The sequence below is a fragment of the Grus americana genome, chromosome 21 (genome assembly GCF_028858705.1).
Source record: "Grus americana isolate bGruAme1 chromosome 21, bGruAme1.mat, whole genome shotgun sequence".
Taxonomy (NCBI): Eukaryota; Metazoa; Chordata; class Aves; order Gruiformes; family Gruidae; genus Grus; species Grus americana.
The window spans coordinates 6,967,363-6,995,107 of NC_072872.1; the positions used below are offsets into that span (position 1 = coordinate 6,967,363).

Genomic DNA, 27,745 nt, shown 5'->3' on the forward strand with positions numbered 1-27,745 from the left:
CAACAAACACGTCATTAAGCAGAAAAGGAGAAGCTGTCGCCAACGTGCGTCATGGTTTTGGACCATCCTTAGATACAAAACCCCAATTTTTTTATTATTCAGTTGAATAATGCACAATAAAATGATCATTTAAACAAGTCACATAATGGTAACAGAACAGACAGACTACAAAGGAGAATTTACAGTATTTCAGTGTGAAAAGGGCAATTCCTAAAAAGGCAAATTAGCCGAGACTACACAGAACTTAACACGAAGCGGTGAGGTTACCGAACCATGGCTCGAGGTCACAGTGCAATACATGACAGGAAATACTATATTACACGCAGCTACTTTATTATCCATCCGCTCTTTAGCTGGGAAATAACGTCCTTTAGGAACGTTAACTGCTGCAAGTGACACCTTACATTTGCAAGTCTGTTCTTCAGCAAGGACTGGTGTTACTTCAGGAATTCACATTTTAAGGAAGACGTGCTGTTTCTATGAGAACGTACTTGACAAACACAAAACAAATAATCCGCATAGTTCTGTCTCACAGAGCTCGTCCCGATCAGCGTACAAGTGTCAGGGGCGCGGCTGTGAGAAACGCCGGTGAAACCCTGGGGTGTTTCAGAGCGGTCCGAAAGAAATACCATCGTACAAAGCTGGGGTATAATACTTGCACGAATTCTTAACACAGAACAAAACGGTCCTTGTTTACCCAACAGGAACAACCGCAAAGGAGAAGCACTAGTATGGCTGGAGGACGAAAAGGTCTTAAAAGCAGACAGTAAAGAGGTTGGTTTGTTTAATCTAATAAAGGCCAAGACGACTGCCTAAGAACAGTATATAAAGTCACCACTGTGAAAATAAACCCCTAGTAAAACAGGATTATCATGCTGCCACTGAACAGGTGGGGCTAAACCAGCCACTAATAAGCTTAGACATGTCTTAGAAATTACAAGTTCCAAAACCCTCCCAGCTGTTTGGTTCACTAAAAGTTTTCCAGCAATAGGAAAGGCAAAAGCCAGCTAGCTTTTAAAATGAAGCTCAAACAGGTGATGAAGGGGTTTACATGAGAACGGAACTAGGCAGCCAGAAAGCCACTTATATTTCTGTCTTCCAACAAGAGTAGAAATACGATGCAAACCAGACTTTGTTTTCTGCCAAATACACTGAGCTTATTAAAAAGCATAACCACAAAAAAAAAAAGTGACATAGCTCCACCCCATAGTCCACAGCTTTTTGTAAAAGTGATAGAAGTACAAAGAAACAAAACCCCACAGGCATCATGTATACAACAATGAAAAAAAAATATTGACATTTCCCTCCTGCTCAAGTCTTCAGGGAACATGCCCCAGCAACCTGTCATGTACAGGAATGTAACCTGAAGTAAGCCTAAGTCAAAATGAGCACACGCTATTTAACCAGAAGACAGGCTTCTTCAGAGAGACTGTCTTGGGAGCGCATTTTTGCTCTCTGCAGGCATAGTTCACTAAAGCTAACGGAGCATCTCACAAGTGGAAATGTAAGCACGAGCTTAAATTTTGCAGGAACTCCACTGGTAATTTCCTATTAGAAATTATTTTCTACCATAAAGACCACTTTATCCATTCTTCTAATGCCATGCTACAATCTTTCAGAACAGTGGCAATTATTAAAAATCAGCTAATTTTAATTGTTAATTTACTTTTGTTACCAAAAAGTCTATCTGAATGTTTTTGTAGCTACATGTACTTTTTTGCCAAAACTAAGTACTTAAGATTTTTTTTTATTTTTGAAAGTTAACTTTTAATCTTTGATCTACCACAAAACAGAATTTCCTTAAAAAAGAAAACTTCTTAAAAGCAGTAGAAATAAAGATTAGCCTCAGTTTATGGTTAATATTCCTCCCTTTTGTGACCTCTCTTCCATCTCTGTCACAGTACCTCCAAAATTCTTTACATAATCAGAAATGATATAAATACTTTGCACATAGGTCAGAATTATAACCCTGAGTTTCTAAAAGGCAGCATTTTGTTGTACTGTTAGAAATAATACCAAAAAAAAAAATCTATTTCCTCATAACAGAAATACAATGAAATGCAAGAAATTAAAATATTAAAATGGTTTCTTATAGAAATATAGAGATCCTGCTTCATCACCAAAGTTTTTCAGTGTTTTTTACCTCTAAGCAACTGCAAATAGTTAATTCAACACTCCATTTATACAGTGTATGTATGTGTGTGTATACCTGCATTTCAATATTGTCAATACACAACCAGGATGCAACATTTCCCTGTTAAATTTTAGTAGAAAAATCACTTATCATTCCTAGCTTTGTAGTCAGAAATAGCTGTTCATCATTCCTTTGGGACACGGACTCATTTCCGTAGTTTACTTCAACTAAACGTATACCAAAATAAGCCATTTGTTGGGAGAGGAGGGGGTTCCTTCTTCCAGCCCTACAATGCACACAAATGGAGGATGCAGGTGGCGTAGAGTAACAAACAACTAAGAATTTCAGTTATGCACCGATTTCTTCCCACTGCAAGCAAGCAGAATACAGTGATGAGTCCGTGGTTTCACATTATTTTGATGAGTAGGGAGAAAAGAATTGTTTCCCCACAAGACACTGAAGTTCCTTCTTTAATATCGGCTTGTATGTTATTTGCAGTCAAGGAAAGACAATAAAGCCCACATTTACCACATTATATGATACTAGGTCCTCTGGTATATCAGTTTCTCAGTAAGTCAAGACTTTCTGGATTCTTCCCATTGTCTTCTCTGCTTCAAGTCCCAGGCTTGACCTGCCATGAACTCAAAGGAACCCAATCAGCATCAACAGTTGAAGAAACAATCACTTTCAGGAAGAGCTCCTTTGAGTTACACTAAGTTGGAAGAATAAATTGCCATATTAATCATACGGTTCCAAATCCTTGGAAATTAGTGGCTCAGTATCTTCAGTTGTACTTTGTGCGGATTGCGGGGCTGCAGCTGCCAGGCTGTGTATAGTCTCTTGCTGATGCTGCTTTGCCTTATTATATAGAAGAACTCCAATTGTCACTAGAACAGTCCCAATGGCCGAGAGGCTTGTGATTTTGTTACCAAACACAATAATACTTAGCCAGATTGACAGCGCATGCTTCACAGTACTAGCAACACTGGAAAGGAATATAAAAATTAAGGCCAACGAAAGCTTTCTCATATCCCATACACAACCATGCTTTAATGTAGCAGGACCTCACTTTTGTTGTGCTTGCTTTTTAAACACCAACTCAGACTCCACTTTTCCTCCTGAAGCGAATACCATAACGAAATTGCTTGTGTATCAGCACTCGTACCTTTACACTCATCTTAATTTTGGAGGTAGTATGAATAATTCACCTTAGGTTTTTGGTTTTATTGCTTTAAGTACACGGTACAGCGGTAGCAATTCATTTCTAGCTAACACAGACATCCAGAAAATGCTGACTAGCAACATAACTATCATTAGCAAGTCTGCTCCTACTATTCAGGTAATACAGCATTATAATCTGAAAAGAATATTGAAATTATACCAATAACATTAAAATAAGTAGTTAAGAAATTTGTAGATGTGAATATATGCTTTTACATCCTGTTATGAAGAGAAGACTAAGAACTTCAGAATAAGTACGTGTGTAACAGTGAACTGCCACAAGACTGTAGCAGGGACACCTGAAAGTATAAGACAGCAGAAGCCTTCAGAGTTTAGGACCAGGATTAGCCACAGGCCCCAGGGCTATTCATACTAATGACCGATTATTGAATCGGAATTGTGTAACAGCCTAACAAAGCTGCCGATAACTGACAACATAGATGGAAGCTGTCTTTAGAGAACACACACAATTCAACAAATACAGCTTGACATGCTGGTGTTATGCTTCAGAAAAAAAGGAATACAGAGCTGATTGCTCATATTCTGTACTACACCGAGATGTGTACAGGCATTGCCTTATCACTGAAGCAAATGGCAGGTTAAACTTTGGATCAGTCTCATTAACCAGCTTTAAGGAATGGCTGTTAAACCGGAATACAATACCCCTCCTAGTAAACGTGAGCACCCGTTCCATAAGCTCAACAGTGTGGGTCAAATGCTGCTCTCCTCACACACTGAAGGAGCAAACCACAAAGTTTTGGTGATCCAGATGTGAAAAGTTTTCTTCTTAATTTGATGCATTTATGCATTTACATTATTTATTTCTTTGCAGAATATCTTTACTGCCTAGTTCTCAAGCAGAAATACTGAGCAAGAAAACAAGAAAATAAAATAGTGTTCTTGATGTGAAAATACAGTTTTACCTGAAAGTCACAGGAGAAATTTTTCCCATCAAGGCATAGGCTGTAACACTTTGTAGGTGGAACAAGACTCCATCTATTAAGAGAAGTACAACAACATCTTGGTTGTAGCTGAAGCTCCTCCCACTTTTCCCAATCACAGGCACATCCTGAACAACAACAAAAAAAGAGGACTTGAAGAGTTTAGTTTATAAGCAAATCTAAAAGTGATTTTCCACCCAACTCATCATTATTATTACAAGCAGATACACAGTTTTACATTTAAACTTCAGCACAACAAAACTTAAAACATACAGGACATCTAGATCCTACAAATCCCCCCCCCAAAAGAATAATTAGAAAAACAGCTCTCATCTGACTGAACTTTCCAGTGTGTTCAGCCTGCCTGTGAGATATTTTCTTTTCTGAACACCAATGCATGGCAATGAAATGCCAGAATATGAAGGATATCCACTTAACCTGATACGTTATATTTACTTCAGATTAATTTTGCTTTCAGAGAGTTAATACTCTGGTATACCATGTGAATATAGGCAAAAAGGCAACAAATATTTAAGATTTGTTTTTCAAGTCTACTTAAAACTATAAATGCACTTAGACAGAAATATGATTTGATCCAAAAGTCCTGAAATAAACTCAGGCTTTCTAGCTCATTTGTCAACTCATGCCTACATTAAATTATTTCTTTGAAAATTTTCTCTTTTCTACCTCCCCCCCAATCCCTTGCAAACATAAGATGAAATGCATTTCAGGATGATTTCAAAAAAATGGGAAGAATGAAAAGCAAAAATGAAGATTAACCTTAGTTGCACATTCTGTTCACAAGTCAAAAAGAAAACATAAATCAGTGTTAGTGAATTCAAATTACCATGAAAAATATCCAAGCTGGAATAAGCATAACCACTGCAGCAGCACTTGTGTAGAACTGAAGCTCTGGGGCTCTACAAAGGAGAAAAAACCCACAATGATTAAAATCATTAAAAGCTTCCTCTTTCTTAGAGCTGAAGAAAGCTGCATCATTATTGTTTTTACAGATACAAAAAGCAATAAAAGCCATCTACCAAGCTTTGGGGACAACAAATTCAGCAATCTCTTGCAAAGATAGTGTTTTGCTCTTTGTGTTGGCCAAGATGGTCTTGAAAACTTGTGCCTTTTATCTTGAGTCTAAAACTAGCATTTCATCTTGTGGTAAAACACAGACATATATAGAGGTATATTTTACCACAAGATTTTACTCCTGGAGAACGAGTTCTAAAGTTCGTTTCTGCATGCCTAATAACATTAAGGGATGTTTTATGATTGCAGAATCAGGACTTATTTCTGAATATGCTGAATGCTTTAGCTGATTATGAGACTCTGACCTACAGCAGTGGGATCTGAGCATAGAGGAGTTTTCTTTCCCTGGTAAAATTATTTAGGTTAAAGCTGTCTGTAAACAGTTTAAAAAAAAAAAATCTCGGTGCAAGATAATAATATAGTTTCGTTATGTAGCCCAAAGTCTATGCATAATCAAACCTGAAATATTTTTAATACTTACGAAAATCTGTATTTATCTCCACTGAGTAGTTTTTTGGAAAAGACATTTTGCAAACTGGAAAAAAAAAAAGAAAACAAACCACACACCACCATTTATCTTTATTTTAGTCATGACAAAGTAAATCGATCCATGAGAAAGATAGTTGTTTCCCTTAGATGGCTAGATATGTTTGCTCCACATTTCACATTCTACACACTATGCAACTACAGAAAGGAGTTTGGTCTAACTATTTGTACTATTTTTTAATCTCATGAATGCTAGCAGATATGATAGGGAAACTGTGTCTTCTGTTAAAAATAAATTTTAAATACCAGTATACAAAACCAACTACAGGCAACATTTTTCTTCAATCTACCAATAAACAAAATTCCTTTATTCCATATGTGCGACTATCATTATGCCTTACCAGTCCATGATATTAGTAGATAAAGCTGCCGAGAAACCTAGAATGTTGAAACTGATTTCAGTAGCTGTACATAGAGCTAGCCCGCCCATAACAGGAATGAGAGACAGATTAACCAGCAATCCTGCAAACAAAAAGAAAAATTTAAGTCTAATTACTGTACTTCTGATTACATGTATCGGATAATACAGTTTTTGAAAGTTTAAATTCCACCTTAACTTTAATTGAAAGAAAGAGCAACTTATTTTACTGGATTTTAAAGTAAAGAGGTTCTAAAGTGAGATCTCAGACAATAGCAGGGTGCTCTTGAAAACAATAGACATATACCCACTGATAAAAGTATCTTCCTTGGAGAAAGAAAATGAACTGATGATTGTCTTTGTTTCATCTTTTTCACCAAGTGACAGAAGAAAATTATACTCTCCCTGTTTATTCTGTGATTGAATTACTTTTCTTCCTCTGGCTTATTTCAGCCTTTTGCCATTTTGCATCACAAAGCAATCTATGCATGGCTTCTATATTACTCCTATGACTTATAGCTGGTAACAAACAAAATCTCTTCAAGCAACTAGCATGCAATTGCAAGTGGAATTGCAAAAAAATTATATCATGGGCTGGAAGAAAATATATTGTGGCAAGCCAGTTGTTTGGTTTTAGGGTTTGTTGTGGGTTTGTTGTTGTTGTTTTTGTTTTTTAATCACAGAGTGAATCACATTTCAACAGTGAAGTACTTACCAGTGTATTCTCCTAATATCATCCGAGACATGATAACAGTAAAAATAGGTGCAGAACTTTTAACAGTTTCTGCAAATGAAACTGCCACATTTTTCAAGCTGACAAGACCCAAGACTACTGTTGCAAATCTGTAATACAAGAACACATGAAATTAAGCAGAAAATAAAAGAATGATTTAAGAGCTATTCTTAGACATCTAGCATGAAAAAGAATTACATTAATTGCATTATAATTTCTCTGGGTTTATAAATTTGAGCTGCAACAGCTAAGAATATGGACAGGTGTAGCTGTCATGGTAGCTTGACTGAACTGCAGTAACTGATCAGCTGCACACCTTATTCCACCTCGTGGGTGCTGTGGACTAGTGTCAGATCTATTTCTTTCTGCCTTGGCTTAAACATTTTTTTTTTTTATTTAGTTCAAATGAAGGCATCCTTGGGCAACTGTGCAATTTCTATGGATGTACGGTGGACTTCCAGAAAACAAAGTTTCCTTTTTAAAGCACTCTAACCAAGCTTCAGATGACAGCGTTTTAAGCTAAAGTTTTCAGTAGGCTCAGTTGAAAAAGTTAGTACAATTCTGTTCATAAACAGTAACTCACCAAGGAGGTGTTATCATTTGCAGTTATCCATCTTCAGTGTAAATTAGGTACGCTACATATTTACCATACTTTAAACCATGAAATTAAACAACAGAGCAGCAGTTATTATGCTAAAGCTACTCTGAATGAATTTGAATGCTGTTATCCTTTATCACTTTTGCAGTGTAGAGGAAACCAAATCATATGTTCTTATTCTCTCCTAGACCACAAACTGATACTATCCCAGCACACAGCAAATACTTACTTTTAAAAAGATAAATGTTAATAGCCTGTATCACTTTTGAGGCAAATTGCTGCAAAAGGCGAGGGAACAAAGCAACGTCATAATAAATACTAGCACACTAAACAAACATCAGTCTCAAAAGAGACTAGGAAGAAAATAAATTAAAAGACAAGTATGTTCTGAAAGAAGCTAAATGTGATGGGAAGCCAAGCTAGCAAAAAACCTGACATCTGGAAAAAGGAACATAGCATTTAGCAATAGGAACTAAAAATAAAATTATCCTGTGGGTTTTTTTGGGAGGGGAAAAAGGTGAATACTCCAAACACCTTCCAATCAAGAATGAAAAGGAATAGAGCCATGAAAATACAGCTTCTGTTCTGAAGAACACAACAAAGTGACCAGATAGATCTCTAGGAAATATTTAACCATTTACCTCATTAATCCAACAAACAGCATTATCATGATGAAATTAGGTGGATAAGAGATGCGTGTTTTGTGTTGATACAAGCAGCATGGAACAAACATTTTTATACAGCCAATGAAGGTGGTTGAAAGCATTTGAACAGCACCTAAAGAAAGATGAGAGGAAAAAAAATAAAATCAGAAGATGATGGGAATATGGCGAATCAAGCAACATAAGAACATTTCTTAGACAAACCGGCGTAGTACTTTTAGCAGGTAAGAAACATGGCAATTACTGTCTAGATTTTATGAACTCTCACAAAAGTCCTTTACTTCTACATCTACCAGCAAGGCAGCAGAATAAAACAAAGGTGGCATACACCTATAAAATCCAGTTCACAGATTAAATGCCCTTTGTTTCCCCCTTAAAAAAAGAACAAGCAGCCCATTGGATAATAGAGGTCACACAAAGGCAACTTTTGCACTTCTACAGACAAACAAGTTAATCCTAACAGCTCTGGAGACTATCGACAACTGACTCAACTTTTTTTTTTTTTTTTAAATGCACACCACAGAAATCAAAAACTTATATTTTCCTTTCCAGCTCTTAGTTCTCAAACACCATCTTTCATACCATCTTTCAATAAGTGGAGGAAAGGACAGCGTCAGAAGCCCCTTCAACCAATGAGTTCCCAGCCCCAAGATCCACCCCCACATCTCCTAGAGAGGTCTTTTTCACTTCACTTGAACAATTTTGTCCCTCAACTTTATCTAGGAGAATCTGGTATTGTCAAATATCTTACTGGAATTAAAGAAAGGCAGGGTTACCTAGCATGCTGGGCTCTCCTTCCAGTAATGAAAGAATGTATTTGTTAAGAAAAAGAGTGCAAAAGCTGAAGAAAAACCACAAAGTGAGGTAGATGAGAGCATGAGAATTCCAGATGCCCAAGTCCGACTCAATGACCGTAGTCTCCGTGATAGTTATTTTCAGAACATTCTCCTCTGGTACACTATCACTCCTAGCAATTACAAATTTTTCACTCCTATTAGCAAAGAGTGAACCCAAATGAAATAGTGATTTTCCCTTTGGCTTTTCTTCAAGGGGGGGAGGATTAGGTTCCTCCGGTGTCTGAGCGCTTGTCACAGTTGACATGCTGACATTAAAAACTACTATTTGTCTTTAATACAAACCAACATTGACTTAGCACAGAACAGCACTTTGATGGAACAAAAATATCATGTGATTAGTCTTTCATCTCCCATGGCCTGAAAAAGTGTACTTGGTCCTCCAAATAACATCTTGCATAAAAATAAACTTCACATTCTTCTTCGTGTGGTCTATTCCGTTTTTTCTACCTAAGAATGAAAGAAAAAAGAAAAAAGAAGGAAAAAGCATGTAGTTCTGAACATAATGACATTTTAAATCCCTAATGCAGCAAAGATACATTTCACCTGCAGTTTTATGAAAGATAAAAAGACCTCCGTAGCTTGTCTTTCAGACTGGATTTTGCACTCCTAGTATCGTGATACCAAGACCAAACACTAAGAACTTAGGTAAGGGAGATTTTTTTAAATTCTAAAACAGCATACACACGCCCCAAAGACTCATGTGGTTTTAAGTTCTTTCTCTTCTAAAGCTTGTCAGCACAGCCTTTTCCATTATAATTAACTCCTCTTCAAGATTCTACAGTTTCTTTGATCTCAGACTAAGGTCTTCTTAAAACAACTCAACAGAAAAATCTTCATAATCCAGAAAATCTGGATAGGAGCCTGTACCCTTAGTACTAATTAACCTGTTATCATCTCAAGTCAAAATGAACAATAAATAATCAAGGACTATAACTTCCAGTAATCATCAACACAGTTATCCTGGTAACTATAAGATCTAAGTGAACAAAGTAGGAAAATATGTCCAAGAGCTTTCCAAATAGACTTGTTCTCTATTTGATTACTTGTAAGTAATGCAACATTACTTATTTTGCCGCTGCAGTACTGTTATAGCTTGCAATTCAATATTAGTACTTCCAATAATTCTTAAAGTCTTTTTAATAGATCTGATAGAAAAATTCATTAAATCATTTGCAACTCGAGCTTTCTCCTTTTACAAATTACATGAAATGTGGCAAGTTACAGTGGAAGAGTACAGAGAATAACAAAACCACACCTTTCTTCTTCTCAAGTCATGTAACGTTAGTATCATAATGCTAACAGAGTCAAAGTCTCTATTAAGAAAGAAAGAAATTGCACCTAAGCAGCTTATCTGCAACACTAAAATGCACTACCGGATTTATTGCTTTCTATTTTGCAATCTGCGTTTTATGAGAAAAAAAAATAGGATCAATCAGATGAGAACGAAACGATGGACAAGACCTCTTTTGCTCCTCAAGGAACAAACAATAGGGGAAATTAAATTTTAAATACTTTTCTCCAGAAGCACATTTGCTGGACAGACAAGATAGTGGACCTTGGACAGTTAAAAAGTAATTCTTGACAGGGAAGTTAATTACTATACATCTTAGAAAAGCTGTCTGAAATGAGATCATAATACTACAGAGCATCAAACAATGGCAGCACAGGGAATAATCAATGACAAACAAAAACACAAGAGTTGTAACAAGAGCTGCTGCATCTGCCCTGATTTTGTTAGCATGTGAACAGGTGAATAGGATACACTGTTTTCTGCATACTTTTTAAACGTCCAGTGCAGCATTGCAAAATAAATCATAAGGAGGTACTAAAGAGTTAAATATATTGTGTCAGTTCCAATAGCCTAAATAGCAGCTACTTTACACTGAAATTTTCCATTCCTCATGTTCTCTTATTTCTGTTATTACAGCCATGCACAGACGGTTTCCATCCCTATTCCTTTATCTCTTTCCATTTTACCAGGAAATCACGCTAGCAGCACACCGAGGTACGAGACCCTCTGACACACTCGCGTTAAACCACATACTTGTGTTAACCCAGTTTAAGACAAAGCTTTGAAGGAAGATACGCATTCTTTAAGAGAAATTGTTAAGAAAAATGGATTCTTGACTCCTCCTCCTTTTTCAGGTTGTAAAAAAATACCCCTCTACTTTCAAGATGGTTATTTATCACAACTTTGTTAATACTTTTTCTGTTTATACTAGTCAATTAAAACCAAAAGCAATTTTAAGTACAACAAAACTCCCACCCTCAGCAGCACTGCGATATCATATTTGATATCACTGATTCCACACATGGCAGGAAGCCGAACAGCAAACAAGGGCAAAACTACTCCCCTAAGTTACTGACCTGCTGTCTTAAATCAACAGGAAAGTCTTAAATGGGCTGAAAGAGTTCTCCATCTGGAACTAATTCAGTCTTCCTCCCTTAGGACCAACCAGCAGCTGATGTTTACCAATAGATGAAAACGTGGCAGTGGTTGGTAGACTGTTTCTCTTGGATTACACACAAACATTCAATCTTCCAGCTCAAAAGAACAAACAGCGTGCAGCGCATTTTACACTCTTCCTTGTATCTTCTCCAACTTTTAACTACATCAACAATAAAAATGTTGTATTAAAGGTGGAAAAATATAGAGTATAAGCTTTGAGAGTCTCAAACAAATTCTTACAAGAAGTAGCTAATTACCAATTCAATGACTCCACAATTTCTTAAGCTTGAAGACGTCACATTCGTAAGACTACCTGCATTCAAACTCCTTTTCCCTTTCTACTCAGAACAGTTCTAAATTTAATCAGAAATACATTTGTTGTAAAGTTAAAACAGGAGCAGAGAAAAAAACTTTTCTCAGAGGACTTTTAAGAGTGAAGAAAATAAATGAAGACTTTATCTGCTTGTGCATCTAGTTTTAATAAAAAAATATTACTCTCCCCTCAGTTTTTAACAGAGTAGTCATACTTGTTTCCATTACTGAATTGCTTATGCTATTTTCTATTGTGTGCAAGCAGCCTCCATGGGAATAAACATTGGTTTGCTGCCAGGCAGCCTGCATGAATATAGATATAGAAATGACAGCTTGTCTGTACAGTGCTTTTGTGGAAATGGTGTCACAAGCTTAACGAACAGTTTGAATTAGCACCAGCTCACAGCTTCTGAAATAAATTGCACCCCCCTTGCTCATTCCAGCTACCACAGATGTTTTTTCTGGACGTGCAGTAGATCAAACTAGGGAAACTGCTCCTCCCTTGAAATTTTAAGGCTGCAAAAATAAAATGCAGGAGCAATACAAGTTAACTAGAACGCACACCCCACATTTTTGCCTTGTTTCATAAGAAATGTTTTCCAAAGAAACTGTAACATTCCACACTGAAGGCAAATGAATAAAAGAGAGAAGAAACCAAGAAATCGACCTCATGTAAAGTTTTACAGCAGTACCATTTTCTAACAAAATTTAAAAGGGAGCAAAATCCTTTTTCCTTCTTTGATGAACCAGAGGTCTGTGTCACATCCCCCTTCCTCCAGAACTGCAGAGATGCGAAGCAGCTGTTGAAAATCCAGTTGCAAGCCCTCAGCATCCTTCTACCAGGGCCCTGACACATTCCCCACACCTGGCCTTCACTGAGGTTTTCTGCAACAGAGCTACAGATTTAGGTAAGGGTGGCCAGCTGAGCTGTCTTCACCCAACACTACCACCACCTAGTCATCTTTAAAAGTAAGCATGAAGTGAGAAAATTAAGAGTTTTCAGAGTCATATCTGACTTTAAAAAAAAAAAAAAAAAAGGCAAGAGATAAAACCAACTCTGATATTAAATTGTTTCAATGAGATTATCACTGACAGATGTCAAAAATCCTCATAATAGCATTTACTTAAACTTTCTTTTCCTAAGAAACTGCAGTTTTAACCCTAATTTTTAAGAAATTGTCAAAAATAAAAGAGCCAACAATACAGCCGGAGTCTTTCCTTAGAACTGAAAGGATGAAATTGTTTAAAGATAACACTACACCAACAAAAGACAAAGCAGTCACATGAAAGAGGAAGTATAGTGTCCTTTAAAAATTACATATACTATACCAAGTTTTATCTTGAAAATAAAGCATAGCATTTCCAGCACCACAGATTCTGTGATTTTTAATTATCTGTTGCAACCCTGGTTACGTACAGAGTCCTTCATGATTCTTCCACAGAGCATACTAGGTATTTTTTTATGATTGAAATACATTCATTGGCAAGCATCTGTCAGGTACTCCAACAAACTTAATACAAAATTCTTCTGTGATGCAGCTCACCTCAAAACTGATACCTTTTGGTCAGAAGCTCTAGTTATTTCTTAAATGGCCATGCAGATTCTGACAATCACCACTACATGTATGACACTAACAGTTTTGTTTTGCATTCGTCTAAGGTTGGATGTGCTTTGGAACGACCACCATCTAACAGCAAAGACAAAACACCACTGCTACAGTTTTTCTGACCTCTCGTTAGTACCTATATATAAAGACAGATACTTTCTTTTGACAATATCCACAAAGAACTCTATATATAAAGTCAGCTTTATGCCTCGCACACAAAAAAAATATAAAAGCACAAAAGTATTGCAAGTGCTAGAGAAACTAAGGCTAATCTGACAGTGAAAAAACAGAGGCTTGGTGTGCGTATCTCTTAATCTACTATTACGCAACACAGGTCACCTGAACATCACTTCCAACACAACAAACACACAGAATTCAGCACCCCAAGTAAACTGTAAATATTAACAGTTTCACTAAATGATAAAGAGAGCATCTGAGATGTTTAAAAGCACAGGCCATAAATACAATCACAAAACTATTAACATCTCCCATACAGAGAAGATGCCAAAAGACTGAAATAGCTCAGTACTTTCTTGCACTTCAGCCGTATTTCTAGTCACCCAGACCTAAAATCTTCCCTCCTTCAGGCTCAGGTACGAGGCAGGCAGATCCAGCACGTGTTTCCACATGCTCCACGGCACCTCGGAGCTGCCCGAGCATCCCAAGCCCAGGAGAAGCGCAGGAGCACCGCGCACTCCGAGCTGCCTTCCCCATCGAGAGACCTTCAATGGAGCAGTGCTGTCCCACGTCCCTTTTGACCCGGCTTTCCGGCTCAAGGACATTTCAGAGAGCACCAGCGACTGCAGCAAGGCACAGCAGGATTTGGCACAGGCATCTCCCTCCTCAGGGCATGCCGCAGCTCAGCCGGCACCTACGCGCTGAGCACTTTCAGGCAGCGGGCTTTGCATCTTCCTCTACATCCGCGCCAGCACAGCCCGGCCGCTGATTTTCCCTCCCGCCGGCGGGACCCCGAGAACCGGTCAGCGCATCACGGCCAGCACCTGGAAACTCCCGAGGCTCCCGGTCAAACCGGGCTTCGTTCGCTCTCCCCCCACACCCCCGCTCACCTGCCCCGCCGCCTCGGACAGGGCAGGCGGGGCCCCGCCGCGCACCGCCCCCGCGGGCAGAGCGGGAGGCGCCCGGAGTGGCTGCGGGGGCAGCACCTCCCGCGGGTGGGCAGGGCGCCGTCCTGGGAGCCAGCTCTGCCCCGGCAACAGCCCCCGGGGGGGCACAACGCCTCAGCCGCGGCGGCCCTCCTCAGGGAGCGGGGCTGCCCCCGCGGGGAAGGGCCTGCGCCCCTCTGTCACAGCAGCCGTTTGTTCCCCTGTCACCGCGGGCGGACAACGGGAGGCCATTTTACGGAAAACAAAGAGAAAAAGGAAAAGGGGGTTACAGGGGACGCAGCTCCGGGTAACGGCCGACTGAAACCCCACAAAACACCGCCAGGCGTTTCACTCAGGGCCGGCCCCTCCATCGACCCAGGCGGGAACTACCGGGCCGCCCTCCTCTGTCTGCGCCGTCTGACGCGGCCCCTCCGCCCGAGAACAGCGGTCACTCGGCAGGGCAAGGGGGAACCCCTGCCGCGGAGGGGAAGGCGCAGGCCGCGGGGGGTGGGGGGGACGGGACGGGACACGACACGACGGACAGGCGGCGGGAGGGAGCGCCACGGCCCCGCCGCCCTCCGGTGGCGCTTCCCGCCCGGGACGGGGAAGTGACGTCCCGGCCGTCCGGCCTGCCCCGGAAGTGCGGGCGCTGACCGGAACCCGCGCGCGGCCTGCGCAGCCATGTAGGTACCGTTACCGGAGGGGGACGGCGCCGGAGCGGCCATGGAGGGCACCGACGACAGGTAGCGACGAGAACCCGCAGCGCTTCGCGCCATCGGGGCGGGAGGCCGGGCGGATCCAAGCGCTGAGCGAGGGCGGCTCTTCGCGCTCCCCCAGCTCGTTACCCGAGGGGGGGGAGGGGGGGCGTGGGCCGGGGCGGGGCGTGGGCCGGCCCCCCGCACCCGCCGCTGCTTGGTACGGCCCATCCGGGAGGGCGGGAAGTCGTCACTGCCGGCCGCGCGGGGCCCGCCCGCGGGCTGGGCCTGCTGCTCTGCCGGTGACGGTGTCGGTGACGGTTCCCCCTTTTCTCCCCCTCTTCTCCCCCTCCAGTGGCGCCGCAGCCCCCCCGCTGCCGAACCTCACCCCTCGGCACCGGCAGCTCATCCCCACGCCCTGCGGCCCCGTGAGTACACCCCCCGCCCCGCCCCGCCCAGCAGCCCCGGGCAGGTTTTTTGGTTTTTTTTTTTGTTTGTTTGGTTGTGGTTTTTGGGGTTTTTTTTTTGCTTTCCCCGGTAAAGGCCAGAATCAGAAGTTGGGGACGCGAGAGCAAACGGGATTTGTGCCGAGGAGCCCTCGGAAACCGCCTCACGGCCGCGGGGCTGTGGTGCCTCAGGGCGGGCAGCACTGACAGGCCCGCGCTCTGCTGCTCCCAATAGTCGGGTTTTGCTTCAATAAAACTTGTGTTTTCAAATAGCGAGTACGTAATGCATCAAAACCTGCTGCCTGCGCGTATATCACGAGTAACGGTACGCGACGTGTGAAAGCACAGCGATCCGGAGCGGTGCTGTAGCCCAGCCCTGCCTCCAGGTGACTCCCCGGTTCCATGGATGGAGCTTTTTTTCCCTTCCTGCCACAGCATCACGGGAAAGTAAAGTGATTTTTTTTTTTGCAGCGTGGTGCAGTTTATCTGCCTCCGTGATTTAGGATGAATGGAAAAAAAAAAAACATCTCCCAAATCCTTCGCACGTTGCTTGGAAGCGTGAACCTTTCTTTACAGCTTTCTAAAACTAAAAATCTTGATGCGGGGTAAAACTGGGAAAAAGTTACTTGCTGAACATCGCAATGTTTTGGTAGGTGTATATGTGGGCATTGGCCATCTCGATTTCAGGAGATGAAATTATAACACCGTGGCCCTTGTGAGGCACTGAGAAAAGCAGAAGGCAGTCTGTAGGTATAAACCAGAAAAATCTAGGCTGAGATTAATTACGAAATAAAGTTAGAGTTCTCCATTCCTCAGCAGTTTTGGAGTTTCGATTCAGTTGTAAAGAGTTTCTCTTCCTTTTTGCAAGGAGAACCCTGCACTTGTGTCATTTAGCTGTCCTGCTTTAATGTGTTTCTTAGGAACAGTAACTAGTTTATACTGCATTCCGTGTTTAAAAATTTTCTTCCTTTACAGATAAAACCTTGTTCAGAGCTATCATTTCCTGTGAAGATCTACTTCTGTGTCACTATTTTGTCTCTGCTAAGTGTAATAGGGCTGACCATAGAGACACTTGTCCGACAAACTGAGGAAGATTTCACCATTTCTCTTATTCAGTTAATTGGAGTTGGTAAGAAACATACTGTTTGTATTTTAAAACAAAAACATTTTTTCCCAAGGTAGTAATTAAGCAGCAACTGAAGTTTCTTATTTCACTCTATTTGGCCTGATACAGTACACACAGAATCCTCTGCTAGTTTAACGCTAACAAGCTAGATGCTTTTGCCGTTGTTGCTTTCCTTTAGGATGTCATCCAAAATACATTCATGTGTGAATAGTGTGAAAAAAATTCAGGTTTTAGGAAGTGTTGCTATAATTGCCTTTCCTACTGGTGTTTCATTACACAGATGTGGCAATGATTTTGCTTTCAGACAGCTGACACTTTATGTAAGATACACTGAATGTTCAGCTGTGCCAGAAAGAGCTTACCATTTCCCATTTTAACATCTGCGCGTAATGCGCTGGGGAGTTCACAGGTGTCCACGCACCAGGCTTGTCACAGAACATACATCTCCTGACATGAGCCACGCTTATACCTGAGCTGTAGTTGGTTTCAAGGCACCTTCTTACATTGCAAGAAGCCAAACATACACAGTTTGATCTGAAACAGGAAAATGTTGTCATCTCCCTGTATTAATTTCCTGTGAGCATGTTGCTTCACCTGAAGTATTTTAATAAAATAAAATAAGGACCTAATTTTTTTTAAAGCGCTCTGTTTTGTCTAACAGGTTTTGTCCTACTGGAAGCAAAATCCAAACTTCTTGGATATTTCCAATTAGAGCTTCAATAGAAACTTAGGTTCATATTCTTGGGTCCATTTGTATTAAATAGAAATGAAACAACATGAAAATAAATACAACTATTTTAGGAAGTCCTCTGCAGTGGCTTTAGCAGGCCTTGGCTGTTGGCTTGCTGGCTAAAACAGCGTTAGAAAAGAATAGAGTTTCTGTGGGTGTAACACCTTGTGTACGAGAAAGACACGCTAATCATAAGCAGTTGTTGCTTTCCAGCTTTCATCCAGAGGGAACACAGACAATAGATTTGTTCCAGATTCTATAATTAAACACACAGAAACAATACTTTTATTCCAAAACTCTGGTTTGATTAGCAGCTTTTCACACAGGACTTAGCCTACTAACAAAAATTGCAATGTTAGACCAGACCATTGGTACCTCCAATCTGTCACACTGTTTTTGTTAGCAACCACTGTTTTGTGCTTCAGAGAAAAATGAAGAACCTTCATAATAAACCAAATGAATCACCTGATGTTATAAATGGGGAAGTTGAAAGCATGCTCGTTAATCTATTCCCCATCTTCTGTTGATACTAATTAGTATTCTATGCTGCAACAACACACATGGGAAGAAGTGCATGCCTCTCTCAAACCTCTGGTTTAAATCGGGAAAACTAGTGTATTTATAACACATTCCTTCAGATTTCAAAGTTTTAATATAAACAAAAGTAGTTGTTTCAACATATTAGTCAGTAAAGATAACATAAGGAACATGTTAAAACTATGGCTTACCTTGATACTTTAAGATGTGTAAGCTAACCTCCACAACATGCCAAAACGTGTTTTCTGTAGGACAAAGACTGACAGAACTGATAATAGTTCTTTAAAGAAAAATAGATGCTCTGGCTGGAACAATCATTTAGCTTTACCACTAGAGATATTTACTTTAAAGAGGGTTTGGGATTTAATTTGTTGAAAAACATTCACTTACCAGAAACAAGGGGAAGTTCTTTATTTCAGAAATGTGCATAACCACCTCTGCAAAAATCTTAACGCTCAGAAAACAGTTTGCTTTCAAATTATTTGTACAGACTACTTCTGATTTAGCACCTTAATCTGCAAAACAAGGAAATACTGTCTTAAATCTTTCAGATTTTCCTGAGGTCATAAGCATAGAACAAAATCACATGATTCACTTTGTAGTTTGACAATCATTTTCAGTTTTCTCAATCACTGTTAATAAAAGTGAAAAAGGAAGTTAATTCACTAGAAGGTTTGTTTATGGAAACTGAAGTTATTATGTTACTTTGAAAACTTTTATGACACTTTATCCTCATGTCCATAGCAAAACTAGATTATTTGATGTGTGGAATCCAGGAAGCAGCCCTCTGGAAAAAGAAATCTATTGTTCCTTTGTCTGTGGTAAGAATTAACTAGTGTTTGCAGGAGGATCCTATGCAAGATCAAAGCACTGATTCCTGTTCTTATGAAAGGAAAGCCTTTTCCTTATTTAAGCTTTGTGAAAACAGGTGTGTAGAGTTCAACAGTGACAGCTAACTGTGGTGTTAAGAGTGGTGGGTTTTGATTTATTTTATAAAAACATAACTCAGAACTTTCCCAAATCAGCTTTTTTTCTGGACTACAGTTTACAGGGTGGGGTGTTTCAGACTTTCCACAACAAAAACAAACTGTTAGGAATCCAGTCTGCCAAAGTTCAGTGCAACCCATGAGCCATTTGTAGTGGTCAGAACCACAAAAACAATAGCGTAGAGGTATGTGTACGAGTAGTAAATTCCTTGTTAGTCACCTGAATCACTCTCACTGGGAAGATTATGTAATTTCAGTTCTTTAATTAAAATGGCGTTGCTTCATTTAACTAAATATACTATTCAACATAATATTCAATGTAGTATTAATAGAATAACATACCACAGCTGCCACTTAGCTTGGATAGCTAATACGTTGCCATTTTCAAAGTGTTGCTTCACAAGTAATTAAAAAATCTAACAAATTATTTCAGTTCTTGTATGCTAACCACAGGGAAAGTACTCATTTTAAGTATCTGATTCAGGCTCCTTGGCAAGAATAAAGATACACTCTTGACTGAGGAGCCTGTTACACGGTCTCGATACTTCCGTTTTGTCATCTGGATCAAGTGTATTGAAAAACTGCACTGTGTGCAACATGTTCACCTGGTAACTGACCTTTCCTTCTCCTCCTCAGTGTTCTGTGTGTACTATGTGACTAGAGGAATCCTGCAGGAGAATCGCCAGGAGCTCATCGTCTTTGTTCTTTCCATCTTGCTAGTGATGTTTCGTTCTGTTGTCAACTTCACAGTTCTCTCTGCTGAGCAAAAGCCGAAACTCCTGGTTAGTCACCTGGCTTTTAATTAACTTTGCTTTTCTCCACATCTTGGATTTGAAAAATCTTAGAAAGGCAAGATATCTGTGATAAGGGCACTGATAACAGAGAAAAATTAGGCTGAATTATTCCTACCACTGAATAACAAAATGTGCACCCCCACAATTGCAAAGCCGTTTCTCTGAGCTATTCTATGGGTTTCTTTATGGCAGTATCTGAAAGTAACATAAATATCAAAGAATTTTACTCACACAGGATTACCGCAGAAGATGTCCTTCACTTCACCTACTCTGCTTCAGATTTCTGTCCATAAAACAACTGGTGTAAAGTCACATAAATCTAACCTACTACCAGAACTGGAATCTCAAGTCTATATGCCAGGACCTAGCCATTAGCCCCACTGCTCCACAAACGCAGCAAGAGAGTTACGGTAACCTGCTGCAAGGAAACAAAAAGATAAAAGGTGCAAGGCGAGGTACAGCCATTCCAGATTATCTTGTTTGCATTTCGTAACAATAAAATGCAATAGAAATACTGTATTCTATGCGTTACTGAGATTTGTAATTAAACTTCCGCTTGCTGTGCTTCTCAGAAGTCTTTCCCTATTGTGGTCACACATTTATCACAAATGCAAGAAGGAGGTTCTTTGCTGTGAAGACAGCCAAAAATTATTCTTTGATAGAAGAGATGGCAACTAAGCTAGGAAGATGCAACAAAGCAGAATTTGCCTATTCAATTTACGTATCAATTGTACATTTATTTATACTTATCTACAGCAACCTCAGTTGTTAGAGTCAATAAGGAACAGGCATCAGAGATGCAAATTACATTAAGGTGTGCATCCCAGTCATCATTTTATATATTAAAGGACAACCTCAAAGTAAAGCCTGGTGTGGAAGATGTACTATTAAGGACTTTTTTTTGCTACTGTAAAAATAACATGGATTACAGTAACTCCTGCTTCCTGACAATAAGGCATACTAGTATAAATGTTCTCTTATCAGTGTAATTATGAAGAATATTTTGCCGCTTCAGCCATCTTTAAAGGAGTAGACATTTAGTGTGAATGCCAGCAAAGTTGTAGATACAACCCAGACAAAACCAATGTTTTCCGAAATGCAAGAAGTACAGCATTCAGAATAACCCACCATCCCCACTGATTTCAGGATTCTTACCAGCTGGTTTATGCCATACAGGAAGCTTAGAGCCAGGCTCTGTCAAAGCAATCTGTTTCTTCAAACTGTATTGTAAAGCCTCAAAGAAAACCTTGCTAAAAGCCGTCGCGATATTACAGGGAGTGCAAAGGCTATGTTTCTTTTAACACTGTAGGACTACTACAGTGAGGGTAATGTAAACCAAAGTAGCCAATTTGAGTTTACAGCTATTACCAAGTGGTTGCAACAAATGACCAAAATTATGGCCTGTTTGCACTTAACTGTGGCAAGCTGTCATCTTTAATTGTTGTCTATTTAAAATGCTATTACTAGGCAGCCTGGTTCTCCTTACTCCTTTATCCTTTCCTTCTAGTTAGAAGATTTAAGGTTAAAGACTGTCCCTGTTTTGGCATGTCCAGTCACATCCTTCTTTCTCTTTCCTATCATCAGGCCCGCTTCATTCTGATCCTCCTGGTTGGCTCCTTTGATGTGATCTGTGCCATCATCCTCATTCAGAGTCAAAGCATGATGGCCTTTCGAGTGGGTGGTGCTCTAGAAAGCCTGCAGTCACAATACTTCATGCTCAACCTCTGTTTTTCCATGTTGACCTTTGATCTTCAGGCACAGGTATAGAACTGTCTCCCCCAGGTTCGCTTTTTTCATGAATCAACATATATTTTATCATTGTCCTGTCCAAAAGGAAAACTGATTCTTATTTTTGGGAGGTATGTCCATAAAAACAATTGCATCCAGAAGCTCCAACCCAGCATGGCCTCCTAAAACAAGAAAGGTTATCACTGCGCAACACCTCAGCCTGCAGTCTCTTCCTTTCCGGCCATCCCAGCTGTCTCCTGCATTTGAGAAAATGACACTGGGATGGGAGAGGAGAGCGTGACCTAGCAGAGCAATCAGGGTGAGAGAGCAACCTGAAGTTACACATAAGTGAACCCAAGATCTGTTTAGAAAGAGTTTACACTTCTGTACACTACCCTTCATTTGTACTTTACTACTGTATTACCCTGTATTATCTTATGCTTTATCTGGAGTGCATGTTGCTGCCTGCCTTTGTTGTTGCTAATACGGCGTACAGGGAAGTATGTCTGTCCTTGTGTCCTGTTTCGTACCATCTGCCAGCTTTTGAGGAAACATTTTAGCCTTTAGGCCTGTGCCCAACTTACTGTTGCTGGGAGTTTGTGTCAAATATTTTTTGGTGGGCTGTATGGATGGTCTCAAACTAATAATTTTACCAATCTTTGCCTCTTTCAGCTCTGCTTGTGTGTTCTGCTGATAAGCCTGCATGAGATCACCCTTCTACATAACATCATCTCAGCAACAGGGGTTCTTTGGGCCTGCCTGAAGGTGACCATCAGCATCATTGCAGTAAGTGTTACACTGACAGCGACACTAGCAAGGACAGTCAATTTCTGAGAGTCACCCTCAGCAGGTATCACAGGCTGGGAGGTCACAGCCATCCCATTCTACGGAATAGTGCTAAGTGGAAGGGAACCGGAATGGATCCCAGCAGAAAACAAGAGCAAAAACAATAATGAAGTCAGGTTTCTTATAAATCTGTCTCTCTCACTTGAGCATACAGGATAAAACAATGTCACACCATCATTATTCCTTTCTGAGGGACAATGTTTTATTCTCAGTCCTCGATCACCTACTTTATTGAAACCTGTAGGTCTGCCTCTGACGAGGTTAGGTGAAACTGGCAGCTGTCTTCCAAATTTTTATGAAGATGGATATATAGACACAGTGAGACTGCATAGACCTTATATCCTTAGGAAACTACACCAAAAAGATGAGTGGTCCTTTACCGGGGCAGCTTCTTTAAAGGTGAGTGACAGTTGTCAGGTAAACGTAAGGATTTGTGAACTTGAAATGTAGTTTTTCATGTCAGTCGGACTGAACTTGCTCTGAAATCTTGAGAGCTCAGAAAGATTGCAGAATCAGGGCCAAAGTACATCAGATATGCAAGTCTTTTATTACCAGGAAGGAGTTTAGGGGCTTTTGGGTTTGTTGTTTTGTTAGGCTCCTTGGGTGTTTGCTTTAGCCATTCAGACGAATTCCTGACAGCTGAAATACAGCTTTCCGAGCATTGTGATTCCTTGCTAAACACAGAGCTAGCACCAAGCGCTGTGCTTTTAAAATACTTCAGTAACTTTAGGTGAATAGTTGCACAGAATCATCTTTCTCCTGGAATTGAGAGCGTCATGGCCACTAACAGCTATCCAGCAGGGAAAAATGGAGAAAATTAGTGCTGTATTTCAGTAATGGACAGCAACCAGAGAAGGTGGATACATTTTCATGAGAGGCTGGTAGCTTTGTATCCAAGATAAAAATGATTCTGTCTTAGACTAGAGCATGTTGACAGAGAGGTCACAATAGGAACTCCTTTTCCTTACCCTGTTCAGACAAGTTTTTCACAATCAGCTTCTTGCAGATGATGCAGCAGTAGAGAAACATGTATCACTGTTCTTTGGTGCTCTCAGAAACTGCACCTGCTATGGGGTTGTTAAGTAAGAAAGGTATGGAGACATAGATAATCCACCAGAAAGTATAAGCATAATAGAAGGGAAAACTTGGAAACGCCTCATACACAGTCCGTTACGGTAACTGCAGTACATGAAAGCACAGCTAAACCTCTTGCTCCCTTATTTCTGGGTTGATACACATGCCACTTCACAAGGGCATTATTAATTATTTTTCTTCTATTTATATACACAGTCTCTCATTTACTTTAGTGGATTTATTTTTCCCACTTCCATTATTTATTTTCTGTCTTTTCTCCCATTAATTACTAATTCTCTCTCCCCCCACCCCCTTGTTTCTCAGCCTTTGTTTGCCTTTCCCTTTCGGTCTTATCCTAAGAGGAGCACTATGCAGTACCACAGAAAATGGGGACAACAGTGGAGGTGGCAGAGAATAGACAAACTCCCCGGGGGAGGGACAATTCCCTTAATGCTTTTGTAGAGGTTCATATATTGACCATTGCAGAAGGATCAGTATTGGTTTGGGGGGGAATCTGTGGTCGATTAGATGCATCAGATGTCCTCATAGCATTGGCGCAGTTGCTGCTTTCATTCCCAGTGACTCAGCTGTTTTTCTTTTGTTTGCTCATACCTGCCCTTCCAGTTCAGGACTGCTGAAAGGTGCTACCTGCTGGAAAGCAATCCATCATTTCTTCTTTCCCAAGTCCCAAGGTTAATTGTGAAATAAAGCTTTTCTGACAGTTAAATCCTCTTGCTTCTCCCACGTTTTTGTTCGCAGTGACTTTACTTCTCTGTAGTAGAAACAAAAGCGGAGAAAAAAGTCACAGAGCTCTTTCAGTCTGTTAGCTATGAAAACATTAATTTGTTAGAGAAAAATCTGAGCGTGCCCAAAGAAAAAGTACATCAGCTTAGATGCAACTCAGAAGAATCAGCTGCTTCTCCATTTGAGCTAGCTGGAGTTGTGTACTGTAAGAATTAGAAGGCAGAGCTCAAGGGGATGCCGAGATGGCTGTAATCACACACAGCTGTCAGGATGTGCCCATGAAACCACCAGTTCTGATTTCACCATCATCACGCCTGGCCCAGTTCAGTGGAAAACAGAGACCTCATTTCCTGCTAAAAAACCATAGGTAGAAAAGGCAAGTGGAGAGCAAAGTTACAACTGAGAAGTCAGCTAGACCAACACTTGAAATGCTATTGAAAAATCAACTATGTATAGCCTTTATAGAGTATATAGCAACGAGTTATAAAGCTGTATATATCTCATCTTATTTTACAGATTTTAAAAGAACTGAAACCTCTAGTGTGGATTTTTCTGAGTCAGAATGTTCCTGAAGTAGTTTATCTCATCTACCTGCTTTACACGGTAATTTATCAAACTTACTTGCTCAATAACGGGGAGGAAGGCTGAAGGCCTCCTCTTCATTACTGGATCCTCAGGCCCCAAACGTGATACCTCATTCCTGAGCGTACCCCTTCGTTGCAGCTCCTGTGAGAATCAGTGGGAGCAGCAGGCACGTCCTGCCTCTTCAGGATCAACTTTTCAGACGGGAACCATGTCAAACTGGTCTTGAACTGATTAGTTAGAGGGAGAGGCCCTGGAAGTCTCTGCAACTGGCAAAGTGTCCAGAATGATTAGGGAAAGATGGAACAAAATCTTCCAGTACAAGATACGCAGCTCCTCAAAAATGCCTCCTCTCCTTCACAAGAAGTCTCAAATGGTGCCAGAGCATTTGACCATCTGCAGGGCCTTAAGTCATTATATTTTAAAGAATTTCGTAGGCAGCACCCCCAATGTCAATCCTGACGTAGCCAAAACAAGAGATAGTACAAGCTCAACAAACTCCAATTAATTCTGAAAAAGCTGCTAGATTGACTCTATATAGCAACTGCTTAATAAACCTCTGCAGCGTAAACAGGAGAACTGATAGAACTTCATAGACAAACTAACTGCACTGAAATTGGCCAGGACATCCACAACCTGCCTTGATTTGGGATACTCATCAGTGGGTTTGTTAACAAATCAAAGTAGCCAGAACTGTGCTTTTTTTAATCTCATCCTGATAATTGCTAGGCCTGCCGGGCCAGTTACTCAAACCTGCAGAAAAGGGGAAGAGAGTACTGCTAGATCTTGGTGTATTTCTGTCAGTACTGGACTTTGGCAAAGGTCTCTCATCTTAGTATTAACATGCCTGATCATACTTTGTTCATGGGAGCAGTGATCCCTCTTCAATGCAGTAGTAGCTGCAGGATATAAATACTGTTCCTTTTAATTAAAAGTTGCCATTTTCTCTGTGTCGGACCCCTCAAAAATGCACAGGTTAGGCAATTACTAATGTTTTAAGCACAGTAATCAGGCTGGCCATGAATGAAAATGGGATTATGAAGCTGGCCCCCAGACATGCATGATGCTAACAGTCCAGTGACAGCCAGGGAACATAACTGCATTCTGTATTTTACAGGGGAAAGAGACTGAGATGTAAGATGATATCTGGTTTCCTTATCTCCAGCTTAATTGTTTTTTTCAATCTGGGCACAATAGTGTTTTCATATCACTTTAATGATGCAGAGATCAGAAGGTGTAATGCATTTAGCTAAAGTCAGGGTGCAGCCAGGGAATCACGTAATCAGGAAAGTAAGATGGTTTAAAAGTGACTGGGGTTTTTTTCCCCCCCAATTACTATCTCATGACTTCATTCAGCAGTTGATTGCATTTTATGGCTTCAGGTTTTTGTGGGACTAGGAATTGATTGTTGTATGTCTCCATTTTCCTGCAGGTGATAAAGGAGTGGGGCAAAGGGAATTCTTACACTCTGGAAGCTGCTTTCATCACCGGCTCTTGCATTTCTGTTGCAATAAAATGTGTTTTGTTTTGGGCGCTGATTCATGTCTACCGCAGCTTTGGGCAGGGGCTGCGAGAAAGAAGTAAGTACTTAAAAAGGTTAACTTAACGATGAAGGTTGCAACCTATAGTATGACAGTCACAATTAAGTAGAGACCTTGTCAAGCCAGGAAAATAGTTGGGGATAGTCACAATAAAAGGCAGATCCCTAATGACATCAAGCACTGCTGCAGCCTCAGAATTTACTGGCCTGACAAAGTGGATGGAACACATGTGATCTCTCCTTGAAGAAAACTGACCCTAGTCAAAGCTGCTTCCAACCTATGCAAGAACTGCTGCTATTCAGAAAAATAGACCAGTGTGGAAAAAATCTTCTCTATACAAGATACACATAATTTTTCTTCTTTATCATGCTTTATAACCGCATTATAACAACTGAGACACAATAAAGGGACCTAGAAAACCACTAATCTTGAACTACCCAAACCTCCTCTTACATGAAGGACATTGGTGTTGACTGATCTTCATTTCTTCCCACAGTGTTTTCTTCCTATGGAAGGATTGAGTCCTGAGCATCCCCCTTGTATTCTATCTGCAACTCTTACAGAGTGAAATCATAGCTGGGGAAGTTCTGATCAAGTACTTGCATTCAGGATGTAAGGTAACGGGCCAGTTTCAGAGGTAGGGGAAGTTGCTCAGAAAGTGTCTACACATTTCTTGGTTTGTATTGTGGTAGGGAACTATAGCAGTACAGCTGGTAACTTAGTTTAAAAAGCAAAGCGCGCTCGGGAAATTAACAGTAATCCTCTCAATTCACTGAGTTTTGCTGACAGGACAATGCATCTTTCACTCCTTGTTTTCCTGATGTTGCTTTGTAACTGCAGGAGGTTCACAACATGCATGTGAGTAGAGAACGTTGTTAATATAAATGCTGTTTTTCTGGATGTACACAAACATAATGAAAATAATTTGCACACCTCTTTTATTACTGAGTCTAGAAGCGGACTGCCCTACCATCATTTCTCACTCAGATCTGTTGCTCATCAGAGGCCAAGCCCCGAAGTTGTTTTGAGGAGAGCTGTGTTCCCTCATCTCCACTCCGGCTGTGACGGCTTAACCCCAACAGAACGGCTAGGGCGCTTGTTCCTTCTCCGACTTCAGAATATTTCTGGTTTTTTTAAATCCCAGCTCCACGTGGAAACTCCGCAATGTAATCTCACGCCTTCCTATAGCGTATCTAACCAACGTGCCATTTCACACACAAGGGTGACTGTTAAAATAAGCTTTTAATACTGTCATTTAAAAGTTTGGTATTTTATTGATCGGAACCTTTAGCTACTGGCTGTCTATTTTTTAATAAAGTATAAACACAGTTTGTGCAAGGATAATTCTTTCTCGTATCAG

At 40.5% G+C, this 27,745-nt stretch overlaps 2 protein-coding genes across 13 annotated transcripts; one reads left to right on the plus strand and one right to left on the minus strand.

The window, feature by feature from the left end:
- Positions 1–72: 72 nt before the first annotated feature.
- On the minus strand, positions 73–15,548 carry SLC35E2B (solute carrier family 35 member E2B). 9 transcript variants are annotated; one of them, XM_054850038.1, is made up of 11 exons: positions 14,020–14,446; positions 11,792–11,887; positions 11,453–11,694; positions 9,005–9,532; positions 8,208–8,343; positions 6,951–7,078; positions 6,219–6,339; positions 5,813–5,866; positions 5,144–5,216; positions 4,279–4,424; positions 73–3,119 (listed from the first exon to the last, which is right to left on the minus strand). In XM_054850038.1, the coding sequence occupies exons 4-11, from the start codon at positions 9,327–9,329 to the stop codon at positions 2,873–2,875; spliced, it is 1,230 nt and encodes a 409-aa protein (XP_054706013.1). In that variant the 5' UTR covers positions 9,330–9,532; positions 11,453–11,694; positions 11,792–11,887; positions 14,020–14,446; the 3' UTR covers positions 73–2,872. The 9 variants fall into 9 exon arrangements, with proteins under 9 accessions (XP_054706013.1, XP_054706011.1, XP_054706015.1 ...); XM_054850036.1 differs by lacking the exons at positions 11,792–11,887; positions 14,020–14,446 and adding an exon at positions 15,254–15,548; XM_054850040.1 differs by lacking the exons at positions 11,792–11,887; positions 14,020–14,446 and adding an exon at positions 14,847–14,983.
- Positions 15,144–27,714, plus strand: LOC129215956 (uncharacterized). 4 transcript variants are annotated; one of them, XM_054850051.1, is made up of 11 exons: positions 15,224–15,299; positions 15,607–15,679; positions 15,971–16,083; positions 16,169–16,346; positions 16,673–16,826; positions 19,713–19,858; positions 21,455–21,631; positions 22,271–22,384; positions 24,779–24,865; positions 26,277–26,424; positions 26,882–27,714. In XM_054850051.1, exons 4-11 carry the CDS (start codon positions 16,296–16,298, stop codon positions 26,911–26,913), a joined length of 909 nt encoding a protein of 302 aa, XP_054706026.1. In that variant the 5' UTR covers positions 15,224–15,299; positions 15,607–15,679; positions 15,971–16,083; positions 16,169–16,295; the 3' UTR covers positions 26,914–27,714. The 4 variants fall into 4 exon arrangements, 3 of the variants coding, with proteins under 3 accessions (XP_054706025.1, XP_054706027.1, XP_054706026.1); XR_008580145.1 differs by lacking the exons at positions 15,971–16,083; positions 16,169–16,346 and having other exon boundaries at positions 15,144–15,299; positions 26,882–27,243; positions 27,340–27,714; XM_054850050.1 differs by lacking the exons at positions 15,971–16,083; positions 16,169–16,346 and having other exon boundaries at positions 15,144–15,299.
- The last annotated feature ends 31 nt before the right edge of the window (positions 27,715–27,745 follow it).

What these genes read in the sequence shown, in the direction of transcription:
- SLC35E2B (XM_054850034.1), bottom strand. Translation starts at nt 9,329, where the DNA reads ATGTCAACTGTGACAAGCGCTCAGACACCGGAGGAACCTAATCCTCCC. An exon ending in AGGAGAGCCCAGCATGCTAG is followed by an intron (nt 8,344 to 9,004) that starts GTAACCCTGCCT and finishes ATCTTTCTTTAG; the next exon opens with GTGCTGTTCAAATGCTTTCA. An exon ending in CAGCTTGGATATTTTTCATG is followed by an intron (nt 4,425 to 5,143) that starts GTAATTTGAATT and finishes GTTGTTGTTCAG; the next exon opens with GATGTGCCTGTGATTGGGAA.
- LOC129215956 (XM_054850050.1), top strand. Translation starts at nt 15,280, where the DNA reads ATGGAGGGCACCGACGACAG. An exon ending in TATTCAGTTAATTGGAGTTG is followed by an intron (nt 16,827 to 19,712) that starts GTAAGAAACATA and finishes TCTCCTCCTCAG; the next exon opens with TGTTCTGTGTGTACTATGTG. An exon ending in GCAGGGGCTGCGAGAAAGAA is followed by an intron (nt 26,425 to 26,881) that starts GTAAGTACTTAA and finishes TTCTTCCCACAG; the next exon opens with TGTTTTCTTCCTATGGAAGG.